This window comes from Lithobates pipiens, unplaced genomic scaffold (assembly GCF_037356315.1).
Source record: "Lithobates pipiens isolate NorthernLeopardFrog02 unplaced genomic scaffold, aLitPip1_a1.2 Scaffold_22, whole genome shotgun sequence".
NCBI classification, from domain to species: domain Eukaryota; kingdom Metazoa; phylum Chordata; class Amphibia; order Anura; family Ranidae; genus Lithobates; species Lithobates pipiens.
In genome coordinates this window covers 8,679,087-8,694,847 of record NW_027507784.1, presented here as the reverse complement: position 1 = coordinate 8,694,847, position 15,761 = coordinate 8,679,087, and the positions used below count along the sequence as shown (strand labels likewise).

General features: G+C 45.7%; 1 protein-coding gene across 1 annotated transcript in view; it reads left to right on the top strand.

The window, feature by feature from the left end:
- The first annotated feature begins 1,370 nt into the window (after positions 1–1,370).
- LOC143925290 (uncharacterized) overlaps positions 1,371–15,761 on the top strand; it is a 40,776-nt gene continuing 26,385 nt past the window's right edge. Inside the window, exons 1-2 of the mRNA XM_077449874.1 lie at positions 1,371–1,491; positions 14,601–14,624. Coding sequence (XP_077306000.1) covers positions 1,428–1,491; positions 14,601–14,624 — 88 coding nt within the window. The 5' untranslated portion in view covers positions 1,371–1,427. The remainder of the gene's footprint in view (positions 1,492–14,600; positions 14,625–15,761) is intronic.

Below are 15,761 nucleotides of genomic sequence, written 5' to 3'. Positions count from 1 at the left end.
TCCCTGTGCTGTGCTGACTTCCTCCTGGGGCTGCTTACGGTGCTGCTGTCAGCGCTGTATGTCACGGAGCTGCTGTCAGCGCTGTATGTCACGGAGCTGCTGTCAGCGCTGTATGTCACGGAGCTGCTGTCAGCGCTGTATGTCACGGAGCTGCTGTCAGCGCTGTATGTCACGGAGCTGCTGTCAGCGCTGTATGTCACGGAGCTGCTGTCAGCGCTGTATGTCACGGAGCTGCTGTCAGCGCTGTATGTCACGGAGCTGCTGTCAGCGCTGTATGTCACGGAGCTGCTGTCAGCGCTGTATGTCACGGTGCTGCTGTCAGCGCTGTATGTCACGGAGCTGCTGTCAGCGCTGTATGTCACGGAGCTGCTGTCAGTGCTGTATGTCACGGAGCTGCTGTCAGCGCTGTATGTCACGGAGCTGCTGTCAGCGCTGTATGTCACGGAGCTGCTGTCAGCGCTGTATGTCACGGTGCTGCTGTCAGCGCTGTATGTCACGGAGCTGCTGTCAGCGCTGTATGTCACGGAGCTGCTGTCAGTGCTGTATGTCACGGAGCTGCTGTCAGCGCTGTATGTCACGGAGCTGCTGTCAGCGCTGTATGTCACGGAGCTGCTGTCAGCGCTGTATGTCACGGTGCTGCTGTCAGCGCTGTATGTCACGGAGCTGCTGTCAGCGCTGTATGTCACGGAGCTGCTGTCAGCGCTGTATGTCACGGAGCTGCTGTCAGCGCTGTATGTCACGGAGCTGCTGTCAGCGCTGTATGTCACGGAGCTGCTGTCAGCGCTGTATGTCACGGTGCTGATGTCAGTGCTCTGTATTACGGTGCTGCTGTCAGTGCTCTGTATCTCCTGCACCCTCTTGTTTGCCTACCCTGGTCCCTGACCTTCCCTCTCCTCCATTGCCTTCATTAGCTCCATAGTCCTGAATTGTCAGAACAATTTCCCAAATAAAAAAAAAATGCTTGTAGTTATCGATCCCAAATTCACCTCATACATGTATTATGCTATTGTCCAGGTGGTGGGACTACGTGCTACCCCCTAATAATTACCCCGTGGCCGCAAATTCGACCTAAAGGTTTGCGAAATTCGCCTCCCATTGAAGTCAATGGAGCCCGCGGCGAACGGTCGTTTTCGCGAACGTTTGTGTCCGTTCGCGTTTCGCGTTCGCGAAACGTCCCGTCGGAAGTTCGTCCATCACTACTCTTCTTGCTTCAGGCAGTTATTTATTTTTTCTCTATGACTATAAATAGTGAATGTAATGAAGTGTATGTGAAATGTGCCGTGCCATGTGACAAGGAACATGTTATGCTCTTCAGCTTTTGTCATGGGACATTATAAAAGGGAGGCATCAATTCTGACTTATAATACCAGAGAACAGAATGTGTTGGGAGCAGTTTGTGTAGGTGACACGGAAAGTAGGGCTCCATAATGAGAGGACAAAGGTCCCTACCCTTCTTCTTGGTCCTTCTGTACGCCGCCAGTGGACGGACACGTGAGTATTTTTTGGAATATTTAACTAACAACATTTTCCCTTTTAACTGTTGATTTATGCATGCCTAAAGCATGTATGGGGGAAAGAGGTGGGGATGGGGTTGGTACACTCCTTAAAGGTGCAGTAACTCCCTGAGCTATTAGGGTTTAAAGCAGGGGTCTCCAAACTTTTCAAAGGACCAGTCTATTTTGTCCTGCAGAATTTAGGACCAGATTGTGGCCGGTGGAGGTAGAAAATGTCCTGGACCCAGCATCAGTCAGAATAAATATGGCCCCGGGGTTGGTGGTCAGCAGGAGGGGTAGTTCCTCATTTATGGTATTAGTAGGAGGAGTAGTGCCCTATTATTGGTAATAGGAGGAGTAGTGCCCCATTACTGGTATTAGGAAGAGTACTGCCCCCATTATTGGTATAAGGAGGAGTGGTGCCCCCATTATTGGTATTAGAAGGAGTATTGATCTATTATTGGTATTAGTAGGAGGAGTAGTGCCCTATTATTGGTAATAGGAGGAGTAGTGCCCCATTACTGGTATTAGGAAGAGTACTGCCCCCTTTATTGGTATTAGGAGGAGTAGTTCCCCTATTATTGGTATTAGAAGGAGTATTGCTCTATTATTGGTATTAGTAGGAAGAGTAGTGCCCTATTATTGGTAATAGGAGGAGTAGTGCCCCATTACTGGTATTAGGAAGAGTACTGCCCCCATCATTGGTATTAGGAGGAGGAGTTCCCCCATTATTGGTATTAGAAGGAGTATTGCTCTATTATTGATATTAGTAGGAGGAGTAGTGCCCTATTATTGGTAATAGGAGGAGTAGTGCCCCATCACTGGTATTAGAAAGAGTATTGCCCCCATTATTGGGATTAGGAGGAGTAGTTCCCCCATTATTGGTATTAGAAGGAGTATTGCTCTATTATTGGTATTAGTAGGAGGAGTAGTGCCCTATTATTGGTAATAGGAGGAGTAGTGCCCCATTACTGGTATTAGGAAGAGTACTGCCCCCATTATTGGTATTAGGAGGAGTAGTTCCCCCATTATTGGTATTAGAGGGAGTATTGCTCTATTATTGGTATTAGTAGGAGGAGTATTCCATCATTGGTATCACTGGAAGAACTGGTGCCCCATTGCTGGTGTCAGTTGGAGGAAAAGTTCCTTATATCATTGGGAGGAATAGTACCCCAAGGGCCTGATAAAGGCAAGAAGAGGGCAAAATCTGGACCTCGGGCCACAGTTTGGAGAACCCTGATCTAAAGTAAGAACGTATGTAAGACGTCTTCATAGGGGGCTCCTAACTGTAGATGGTTCTTAGAAAACCACGTCGCGTGTACAGGAGAAGGTGGAAACCATGAATGGATATGGTGTTGGACCACCGTAAAAATATCACATTTGCTATTGATATGAGTATATGAGCATGAACTCCTGACTGATCATCACCATAAATCGTATTAAAGTCCACAGTTATTAGAAAACGTGTGCTGAATATTGTAAAGCCTCTATCATATTTTCTGCAGATTTTTTTCCTTCAGATTTACCAAAACCATGCAGTGCAAGGGTCTGCCTGATGGCATACAAATTGAAACTCCTAAGGTTTGACCTCACATTACTTAGTTTTGGTAAATCTGAAGGAAAAAATCTGCAGAAAATCTGATAATCTGTATGGGCCTTAAGAAATATATATACAAGTGCAAGCTGGCAAGTTCTTTTACCATTGATGATGGCTGTGGTGAAAGAAAAATCTCTTCAGATTGGCTTGTAAGCAGTGGAAGCCACCACTAGGGATGTGGAGGCCAGGACTGCTCACACCGACACCCCGCACAGGAAGTGATGTCAGAGGGTTGAGAGAAACTGCTGGAAGGAAGCAGCAAATGGACAGCAGCTGCTAGGTTGATGTGAGAACACATTTTGCATTTGTGTCCCGTTTTTGATATATAAAAAAAGTTTGTGTTGGGGAAATAATTTTAGAGCCATTATTCACATTAAACCAATTGTAAAGAAAAACATTTTTTTCCTTAAATAACAAACATCTCTATACTTGCCTGGCCCTGAACTTCCACCCGGAAATGCTCCAGGACCCTCTTTTCTCTTCAGTGCCCCCATCGGAACTTGATTTTCATGGGGGCACTTCTGCATGCTTGCTCCCGAGCTCTACTGCTACATCCATTGACAAAAGCAGAGGGACTCGGCCCTGCCTCCCACTCCCTCATCACTGGCTTTGATTGACAGCTCTGGGAGCCGATGGTTCCCAGGACTCCTGCAAAGCCAGTGAGATCCGGAAGCGAGGGGAGAGAAGAGCTGCAGATGTGCACAATGCTGGATCCAATTAGGGCTCAGATAAGTATAAGGGGGATGAGGAGGAAGATTCGATGCCTAAACAGTTTTTACCTTAATGCAAGGACTATATTAAAGGTACAAAAATGTTTAGGCTTTAGAACCACTTTAGCTCTAAACTGAGGGCCTGTAGCAGGGGCGGCCCATCCATCAAGGGCACATGGCTGCTGCCCACTCTATCACGCCACCCCCCCCTATATGTTTCATAGCTTCATGCATAGCATGGCATAGGGGTGGGGGTGGATGTTGAACAACTATAGCCCTACATAGGTACCATCCCAAAAGGAGGATATAAAATCAAGAGTTAAAGTGAGGTAGGGTGGGACTTTGTATGTACCTTTTGTAGGGTTTGAATAAAGATATATGCCACAAATTTAAAAGAAGTGTATCTAAACTTTATTTTTCATCTGTTAATTAAAAATGTGCAGTTACTGTCAATTGGGTCCAGGACGGACGTGCTGATCCTGGTACGATGAATCAAAAAGCACAGCCTGCGCGTTTTCGTGGGAAACCCCGCTTTGTCAGGGCCTCAGAATAGCGCAATACAAATATTGCAGTAACCCAAAAATACAATATTGACAAAATTATAAAATCGATGTTAACAAATATTAACCACTTCCCACTCGGCCAATGCACATATACGGCCGGGTGGGAGCCATCTACTTCTGATAGGACGTTCAGGAACGTCCATCAGAAGGAGCGGGATCGCACGCGCATGCCCGCGCAGCGGCGTGATCCCGATGCGCCCGTGTCACCCGGACACAGCGCATCTCAGATCGGCAGGAGGGCTCTCTGATTGGCCCTCCTGATCACATAAAGGCCGTGTCCAATCACGGCCGTCATGTGATGTAAACAAACAGCCGGTTGCTAGGCAATCGGCTCCTCCTCTCCTCACACAGAAGTCATCGCTGAGGAGAGGAGAGCAGATCGCTGCAGCCGGCTGATGATCAGTGAGTATGAGATGTTTTTTACAGCTTTTTACTCACTGATCACCAGTCTAGTGTAAACACACAACACACCACACAGTATAAACACAGTCCCCACACATGTCCCCAAAACATACATGTCCCCAAAACATACATGTCCCCAAATAATAAAAACACATGTCCCTAATAATAAATACATGTCCCCCACGTATGTCCCACTAAAATCACATGTCCCAATGATTATCTGCACACATATGTCCGTGATCACCTGCACACATCTGTACATGATCATTTGCGTACATATGTCTGTGATCACACAAACCTATTATTATACACTTAACGGAATTTTTTTTTTACCAAAAACATGTATCAGAATACATTTTGGCTTAAATTTATGACAAAATTTGATTTTATTGTATTTCTTTTAAAATAGAAAAAAGAAAATATTGTTTTTTTTCCAAATTTCCGCTCTTTTTGCGCTTATATCGCAAAAAATTTCAAACGGAGTCGTGAATAAATAGCACCAAAATAAAGCTCTATTTGTGCAAACAAAATGATAAAAATTTTATTTGGGTACAGCGTAGCACGACCGCGCAATTGTCACTGAAAGCGCTAGAGCGATGAAAGCTGAAAATTGGGCTGGGAAGGAAGGGGGCGAAAGTGCCCCGGTATTGAAGTGGTTAAAAAAATGTATATAATATATTTATATTTATATAAAAGACATATAAAATTTCCAAAACATTAACATTGAGAGTTTATAAAGTATTCACAGTTGCCAAAATATTCTTATAGCGAAACTGATATAACAATTCATTTCCTATCGAGGTAGCATTACATACAGCTTATCTGATGTCCAGCGGTATCTCATAGACTACGGGCAAGCCAAGGAGAGTTCCTTCAGATTGTCAAGCTACAGAGTTAAGACTTATCTTTCAATCGGTTTGTCTTATCAATTTATTTACCTTTAAACTGTAAAACTTAAAAAAAAAACTTGACACACTGGTCCAGTTTAAAAGAAAGCCTGGGGAGCCCGTAGGTATAGCCTCCCCATGCTTAACGGGGGAAGCAGGGTGGACACGTGCATCTGCCCTTATGGAGCATTTGCAACTATACTAGGACTTCTTCTCTAGCATCAGGTATGATCTCTTAACATTCAATTCTTCCATATCAATTAAAACTCTTGCCTTGTATACTAATTTTTATAAACATAATACCAGCATAAACGTTCATTATATAATTCTACATATCTAGGAGTCCACCCTGCTTCCCCCGGTGAGCACAGGGAGGCTATCCCCAAGAATATTTTGGCAACTGCGAATACTTTATAAACTCTCAATGTCAATGTTTTGGAAATTTTATATGTCTTTTATATATATAAAAAAATATATATATATTTGTTAACATTGATTTTATAATTCTGTCAATATTGTATTCTTTGGTTACTGCAATATTTGTATTGTACTTGTGCTATTCTAAGGCCCTGACGAAGCAGGGTTTCCCACGAAACACGTAGGCCATACTTTTTGATTCAACAGTAACTGTATCTGTATAATTGAAATACGTTTTTTAATTAACAGAAGTGTAATTAACAGAAAAATAAAGTTTACATACACTTATTTTAATTTTGTGGCATATATCTTTATTCAAACCCTACAAAGGCACATACAAAGTCTCACCCTACCTCACTTTAACTCTTGATTTTATATTCATGCATAGCATGACTCCATCCATGGCCGACACAGCCACCCCCTATTCAGGCGTCTGGCCCTTTTTAGGATGCCAAGAGCCTAAATTACAGCAGTGCAGGGTTCCTTTTTAAGCACCTGAATGGAGCCATAGGCTCTAATAGGCTTCAAAATAGGGTGGGCTCTTAGCTCAGAGCCCTGCACTCGGAACCCACCCATATCTGTTAGAAAAGCAAATGAATATTCACTTTTCTAACACTGAACCACCTTTCCACCAATCAGGAAGTGCAGGTCTAATACCCATCACCTGTTTGGCTTAAAGCAGGGGTCTCCAACCCCGGAGCCGTGGAACACTAACGGGCTGTAGCCTGTTTACAGCTAGGCCACAAAGTCTGCACTATCTGAGGTGCAGCAGCAGCAAGCGAGCAGAGAAATCACTGCACTTCTGCCCACACAGCTCCGCCGCTACACTGTTGGGGGTGAAGCAGGCGAGCAGAGAGATGACATCATCTCCCACTGCCCGCTCACATCACCGCTGTTCCGCCCACACAGCCGGTATACTGTTGGAGGTGAAGTGGGGGAGCAGATAGATTACATCATCTCTCACAGCCCGCCCTGCATCACCGCTGTTCTCTCTCATGCGGAACTCATCACTCCACTGCACTGCCTCTGTGCTTAGTGACAATTTGCATTCAAGTGGCTGCATCTGGTGGCATGTGCAATATGCATCTGGTGGCATGTGCAATATGCATCTGGTGGCATGTGGCAATCTGCATCTGGTGGCATGTGGCAAGTGACTGTGGCAATCTGCATTTGGTGGCATGTGACAAGTGACTGTGGCAATCTGCATCTGGTGGCATGTGGCAATCTGCATCTGGTGGCATGTGGCAAGTGACTGTGGCAATCTACATTTGGTGGCATGTGGCAATCTGCATTTGGTGGCATGTGACAAGTGACTGTGGCAATCTTCATCTGGTGGCATGTGGCAATCTGCATCTGGTGGCATGTGACTGTGGCAAACTGCATCTGATGGCATGTGACTGTGACAATCTGCATATGGTGGCATGTGGCAATCTGCATTTGGTGGCATGTGACAAGTGACTGTGGCAATCTGCATCTGGTGGCATGTGACAATCTGCATCTGGTGGCATGTGACTGTGGCAATCTGCATCAGCTGGCATGTGACTGTGGCAATCTTCATCTGGTGGCATGTGGCAATCTGCATCTGGTGGCATGTGACTGTGGCAAACTGCATCTGATGGCATGTGACTGTGACAATCTGCATATGGTGGCATGTGGCAATCTGCATTTGGTGTCATGTGACTGTGGCAATCTGCATCTGGTGGCATGTGACTATGGAAATCTTCATCTGGTGACATGTGGCAATCTGCATCTGGTGGCATGTGACTGTGGCAATCTGCATCTGGTGGCATGTGGCAATCTGCATCAGCTGGCATGTGACTGTGGCAATCTTCATCTGGTGGCATGTGGCAATCTGCATCTGGTGGCATGTGACTGTGGCAAACTGCATCTGGTGGCATGTGACAATCTGCATATGGTGGCATGTGGCAATCTGCATTTGGTGTCATATGACTGTGGCAATTTGCATCTGGTGGCATGTGACTATGGAAATCTTCATCTGGTGACATGTGGCAATATGCATCTGGTGGCATGTGACTGTGGCAATCTGCATCTGGTGGCATGTGGCAATCTGCATCTGGTGGCATGTGCCACCTGCATCTGGTGACATGTGGCAATCTGCATCTGGTGGCATGTGACTGTGGCAAACTGCATCTGGTGGCATGTTGAAATCTGCATCTGGTGGCATGTGACTGTGGCAATCTGCATCTGGTGGCATGTGGCAATCTGCATCTGGTGGCATGTGACTGTGGCAATCTGCATCTGGTGGCATGTGGCAATCTGCATCTGGTGGCATGTGACTGTGGCAATCTTCATCTGGTGACATGTGGCAATCTGCATCTGGTGGCATGTGGCAATCTGCATCTGGTGGCATGTGACTGTGGCATATGGCAATCTGCATCTGGTGGCATGCAATGTGGCAAGTGGAAATCTGCATCTGGTGGCTAGTGACAAGCTGTGTCTGGTGGCAGATTCTGCATTATGGTGAGTTGAAATATTTAATTTTATATTACAATATAATAATAAAAATAATGCACTTCAATCATCCTGACACCATATTAACCATGGTGTTGTTATGATTGAAGTGCTAACACCAGCCATTTCCTAAAAAATTGCCTGCGAAAAGCCACATCTTCACCTAGACTCCCCCTCGGGCCTTGGCACACTTTTCATCCACAATGCCGGTCCCCAGTGCCAAAAAGGTTGGGGACCACTGGCTTAAAGGACAGGCACTCCTATTGGACACCTAGCAGGAAGAAAGAAGAGACACACTAAGGACACAGCTCGCTACTACCTGACCTGCTGCCCATCCCACAGCTCACAGCTGTCACCCACTGCCTGACCCTCCACCAAGATGGGGTAAGTGCTGGTCAGACAGAGAGCGGGCGGGAGGGTGGGGGGTTACAGTGGCTGCACTTGATGAGAACAGTGGCAGCATTTGATGGACACAGTGGCTGTATTTGATGGCCACAGTGACTGTATTTGATGGCCACAGTGGCTGCAATTAATGGGCACAGTGGCTGCATTTGATGGACACAGTGCCTGCAATTGATGGCAGAGTGGCAGCATTTGATGAGCACGGTGGATGCAGTTGATGGCATGGTGGCTGCATTTGATGGGCACAGTGGCTGCATTTGAGGGTCCAGAGGTAGAGATAGTCAGCATGGTAAATATTCCAGAGGGTAGTATTGGGAGCATTAGTGGTAGGTTGACCAAAGCACATAAACCCAAGGTGAGTATAGTAACAAGTCCTAGTTTCAATCTCGGAACACCCAATAAGAGGATAGTATGCAACTGGTCTAAACTATGTGGCATGTTCACCAATGCCAGGAGCCTGGTGGACAAGATGGGTGAACTAGAGATATTGTTGTACGAGGAGGATTTGGATTTTGTGGGAATTTCAGAGACTTAGTTCCACAGCTCTCATGATCGGCTGACAACCATTTAAGGGTATACCCTTTATTGCAGGGATAGAGAGGGTAAAAAGGGGGAAGAGTATGTCTATATATCAAGAACAATGTACAAGTGAATGTGAGAGATGAGATCACTAAGGGAGCTAGGGAGGAGGTGGAATCCTTATGAGTAGAGATTCAAAGGGATGAAGCTAAGGGGAAAATAATACTGGGAGTATGTTATAGCCCCATAACCTGGAGGAGGAGGGGGAAGCGGACCTCCTACCTAAATTTGGATTAGCAGCAAGGATGGGAAGTGTCATCACAATGGGGGATTTTAATTATCCAGACATAGATTGGGCAGAGGGAACTGTGCATTCATCTAAGGCTCGCCAGTTCCTAAATGTCTTGCAGGACAATTTCATGGGTCAGATGGTAGACGCACCAACTAAAAATAAAGTGTTACTGGATCTACTAATTGCCAACAATACAGACCACAGATGTGGTAATACGGGGCAATTTAGGGAACAGCGATCACAGGTCAATTGGCTTCTGTATAAATCACACAAACAGGAAACATAAGGGGAATACAAAGGCACTGCATTTCAAAAGAGCCAACTTCCCTAAACTATGAACCTTGCTAGAAGGCATACATTGGGATAAAATCTTAAGCCGCGTACACACGGGCGGACTGTCTGGCCAACTTAGTCCGTCGAAACACATTTCAGCAGACAGTCCGCTCGTGTGTGGGCTTCAGCTGACTTTTTCAGCGTGCAGTCTGGCGGACTAAGTATTTCGGAATTTCCGTAATATTGTCCGTCATACTTTGGTTTCAGCGGACAATCCGCTCGTGAGTAGGCTAGTTCGACGGACTAAGTATGGCGCATGCTCAGAAAGGATTTACATGGCGAAAGGTTGCATTGCTGTGTATTGGACTTCCTATTTCTAGTCCCGTCGTACGTGCTGTACACGTCATCGCGCAAGCTTTCGACGGACTGTTTGTGCATCCGTGTGTGGTCAAGTCCGTTCATTCGAAAGTAGGACGGACTGTCCGTCGGATTGTCTGATGGACTAAGTTGGCCATACAGTCCGCCCGTGCGTACGCGGCTTTAGGAACAAAGAACACGGAAGAGAAATGGGTTTTCTTTAACAGCATATTAAATAAGGGCATTAGCCAATGCATCCCATTGGGTAATACATTTAATAGAGTGAATAAAAGTCCTGGATGGCTTAACTCCAATGTAAAAAGACATATAAAAGCAAAGGAAAAGGCCTGCAAAAAATACAAGGTTGAGGGATCATCATCAGCATTCAGACATTATAAAGAATGCAACAAGAAATGTAAGGGTACCATTAGGTTGGCTAAGATAGAACATGAAAGACACATAGCGGAAGAGAGAAATTCTTTAAGTATGTAAACAGAAAAAAAGGGAGGACAGAACATATTGGCCCCATAAAGAATAAGGAAGGACATCTGGTTACAAAGGATGGGGAGATGGCGAAGGTATTAAATGTATTGTTCTCTTCAGTCTTCATGAGGGAATCGGGGGGGCTTCAATAAGCAAAACTGCAGTATTTGTCCTCATGACACATCACAGGAAGCACCTCCATGGTTAACAGAAGACAGAATTACAATTAGGAAATTGGGAAACTTAACATTAATAAATCACCGGGACCAGATGGCTTGCACCAGAGGGTACTTAGGGAACTCAGTCAAGTAATTGCCAGAACATTGTTCCGAATTTTTACTGACAGTCTACTGACTGTAATGGTACCAGCGAATTGGAGAAAAGCCAATGTAGAACCAATATTTAAAAAGGGCCCAAAATACATCCCTGGGAATTACAGACTAGTTAGCCTAAAGCCGCGTACACACAGGGCGGACTGTCTGGCCAACTTAGTCCGTCAGACAATCCGACGGACAGTCCGTCATACTTTCGAATGAACGGACTTGACCACACACACCACTTTTTGAGCAGACTAATACGGCGTACTAAGTCCGCCATACTATCCGCCCTACTTTTGAAATCAACGGACTCGCCCACACACGCGGAGGAAAGTCCGCTCATTACGAGCGCGTCTCCAGGTAGGCGGGGCCCGCGAAGGAGACGTTGCTGGCCCCGCCGCCTGGTATGGACTTAAAGGGGAACCCCAACGCCGAAATAAATCGGCGTGGGGGTCCCCCCCAAGTCCACAACAGACCCTTGTCCGAGCACGCTACCCGGCCGGCCAGGAAAGGGGGGCGAGTGAGCGCCCCCCCTCCTGAGCCGTACCAGGCCGCGTGCCCTCAATATGGGGGGTGCCTTGGGGAAGGGGGGGGCGCGCGGCCTCCCCACCCCAAAGCACCTTGTCCCCATGTTGATGAGGACAAGGGCCTCTTCCCGACAACCCTGGCCGTTGGTTGTCGGGGTCTGCGGGCGGGGGGCTTATCGGAATCCGGGAGCACCCTTTAATAAGGGGGCCCCTGGATACCGGCCCCCCACCCTATGTGAATGAGTATGGGGTACAATGTACCCCTACCCATTCACCTGTAAAATAAAAGTTAAAAAAAAACACAACACACGAGAGAAAATACTTTATTGCACAGCTCCGGGGGTCTTCCGTCTTCGGGGGTCTTCTCGCCGGACTCCTCCGCTATCTTCTTGTAGCTCTTTTGCTAGCGGAGGAGTCTAAGTGAGAAATCTAAAGTGGTCATTTTAAAGGCTAATATGCAAGTTATTGTCATAAAAAGTGTTTGGGGACCCGGGTCCTGCCCCAAGGGACATGTATCAATGCAAAAAAAGTTTTAAAAATTTACTTTTTTTGGGGAGCAGTGATTTTAATAATGCTTAAAGTGAAACAATAAAAGCGTAATATTCCTTTACATTTCGTACCTGGGGGGTGTCTATAGTATGCCTGTGAGGGGGCGCATGTTTCCCGTGCTTAGAACTTTCCCTGCACAAAGTTTAATTTCTGCAGAAAAAAAAGTCATTTAAAATCACTCGTGGCTATAATGAATTCATTGAAAGCCATTGATAAAAAAAAAAAAAAAAGCATGGGGTTCCCCCAAATTCAATTACCAGGCCCTTCAGGTCTGGTATGTATATTAAGGGGAACCCCACGTCAATTTAAAAAAAAAAATGACGTGGGGTTCCCCCTAAAAATCCATACCAGACCCTTTATCCGAGCACGCAACCTGGCAGACCACAGGAAAAGAGGGGGGACAAGAGAGAACCCCCCTCCTGAACTGTACCAGGCCACATGCCCTCAACATTGGGAGGATGCTTTGGGGGCCCCCAAAGCACCACGTCCTCATGTTGATGAGGACAAGGGCCTCATCCCCACAACCCTGGCCGGTGGTTGTGGGGGTCTGCGGGTGGGGGGCTTATCAGAATCTGGAAGACCCCTTTAACAAGGGGACCCCCAGATCCCACCCCCCCCCATTTGAAATGGTAAGGGGGTACAAAAGTACCCCTATCATTTCACAAAGAAAGTGTAAAAAATAGTGAAAAAAGACACACACACCATTGCAAAAGTCCTTTATTAAAAATATTTTTTTTTTTTGGTAATCCACTCTTACTATCCAACAATGGATGATCATTTCCCTGGGGTCCAGAGATGGCTGATCTGATCCAGCGATGGGTTATCCATCCAGCGCAGCGCATCCATCCTCTGTCTCCACCAGCGGAAACACTGCGGGGATCCCGGCAGCCTGACACTTCTTATATGAGGAGGGTGGGGCCACCCGTTACCTGACCCTGCCCCCCTCTGACGCAAGTAGGAAAGCCCGGCTTCCCCAATGACGTTCGGGTGACCCCGCCCCCCTCTGATGTTGATGCGGTTCATTTTGGTGTGGGGTTCCCCTTAATATCCATACCAGACCTGAAGGGCCTGGTATGGAATTTGGGGGGACCCCCCACACATTTTTTTTTTTTTAATTTTGGTTCGGGGTTCCCCTGTGGGGGAATCCCATGCCATTTTTATCAATGAACTTTTATGTGTATTGCCACACCCGACAATTCATTATAGTCACGAGAGTTTTAAATTACTTTTTTCCTTTAGAAATGTCATTTTCCTCTGGGACTGTTCTAAACACGGGAAACATGCGCCACTTTACAGGCATACTATAGACAACCCCCAAGTAGAAAATTTAAAGGAATATTACACTTTTATTGTTTCACTTTAAGCATTATTAAAATCACTGCTCCCGAAAAAACGGCAGTTTAAAAAAAAAATGTTTACATTGATACATGTCCCCTGGGGCAGGACCCGGGTCCTCAAACACTTTTTATGACAATAAAGCCGCGTACACACGGGCGGACTGTCTGGCCAACTTAGTCCGTCGAAACACATTTCAGCGGACAGTCCGCTCGTGTGTGGGCTTCAGTGGACTTTTTCAGCGTGGAGTCTGGCGGACTAAGTATTTCGGAATTTCCGTAATATTGTCCGTCAGACTTTGGTTTCAGCGGACAATTCGCTCGTGAGTAGGCTAGTTCGACGGACTAAGTATGGCGCATGCTCAGAAAGGATTTACACGGCGAAAGGTTGCATTGCAGTGTATTGGACTTCCTATTTCTAGTCCCGTCGTACGTGCTGTACACATCATCGCGCAATCTTTCGACGGACTGTTTTGCATCCGTGTGTGGTCAAGTCCGTTCATTCGAAAGTAGGACGGACTGTCCGTCGGATTGTCTGACGGACTAAGTTGGCCATACAGTCCGCCCGTGTGTACGCGGCTTTACTTGCATATTGGCCTTTAAAAATAGCACTTTTGATTATTCATGTTCGTATCTCATAGACTTTAGCGGTGTTCGAACACATTTTTTGCATGTTCTGCTGTGAACCGAACCGGGCAGAATGACAGAAGAATTCCTGTACATTGGAGAGAGGGTCTTTCCATGTGACTTTTGAGGGCAACAATGAAACATCTGACTTTTTCTGAACAATGATCCAGTTGTTGTATATTGTGACACGTCAGGAATGTCTCCATGCTTATTTGTAAAAAAAAAATACTGAAAAGTTTTACTTTGATGCTTCATATTTTGTAAGAAAAAATGTAGCAGATGCAATAATGCAAAATAGAAACATATATTGTATAAGCAAGATTTTATTTTTATTTTTTTACATGTTTATGTTCTCTTAACCGTTTTCTTCTTGTTTCAGAGCTCACCACCTCTCTGAGCCCCAGTAAGTTCTATTTCTCTGTCCACTTCTTTCATTCTGCTTCGTTCTCTTATGACAGACCTGAGAAAATATCAGACTGGATTTCTAATGAAAAAGTGCCAAGAATATGGAAATGACAAAAATAAACAAAGAGCATAGTTGCAGGAACAGGGGTGTGTCCAAAGGGTGGCGATAAATAACGTGTACTCAGACTGGTCTGGAGTGGTAAGTGGGGAGCCCCAAGGTTTTGTCTTGGGACCAATTCTATTCAATTCATTCTTAAATGATATAGAGGGCGGGATAAATAGCTCAATCTCAGTTTTTTTGCAGATGACACAACATTAAGCAGGGCAATATCTTCACATTAGTATATAGACATTTTACAGAAAGACCTGAACAAAATAATGGAGTGGGCGACTACATGGCGAATGGGGTTAAATGTGGAGAAATGTAAAGTAATGCACTTGGGGGGCAAAAAGCACAAATGCAGACTACTCACTAGGGGGAGAACCTCTGGGGGAGTCAAGGATGGAGAAAGATCTGAGGGGTCCTAGTAGATGACAGATTGAGCAACAGCATGCAATGTCAACCTGCAGCTACCAAAGCCGACAGAATATTGGCATGCAGAAAAAAAAGGGGATATACTCCAGAGATAAAACGATAATCCTGCCACTGTATAAAACATTAGTTAGACCACATCTGCAGCATTCTGTCCAGTTCTGGACACCAGTCCTTAGAAGGGTTGTGCTGTAACTGGAGGGAGTCCAAAGAAGGTCAACACAACTAATAAAGGGACTGGAGGACAATGATTACGAGGAGCGTCTGCAAAAATGTATTCTCGCTGCAGAAACGAAGCTTGCACATGGGGACATGATAGCGATTTACAAATACCTCCATGGCGATCCCATCATAGGAAAAAAAATATTCAGTCTCAGGGAGTGTAAGAGGGTATAAGCCCTTGTACACACGGGTCAGACATTCCGTCAACAAAATCCGTCTGATTTTGTCCGACGGATTTTGTCCGAAACTTTTGTTGCATACACACGGTCGGACAAAGTTGTCGGAAAATCCGATCGTACGTAACGTGATGACGTTATTTCTTTACGACGGGACTACGTTCAGGCTAGTAGCCAATAGCTTTGGTCTAGGAATTTGATCTGA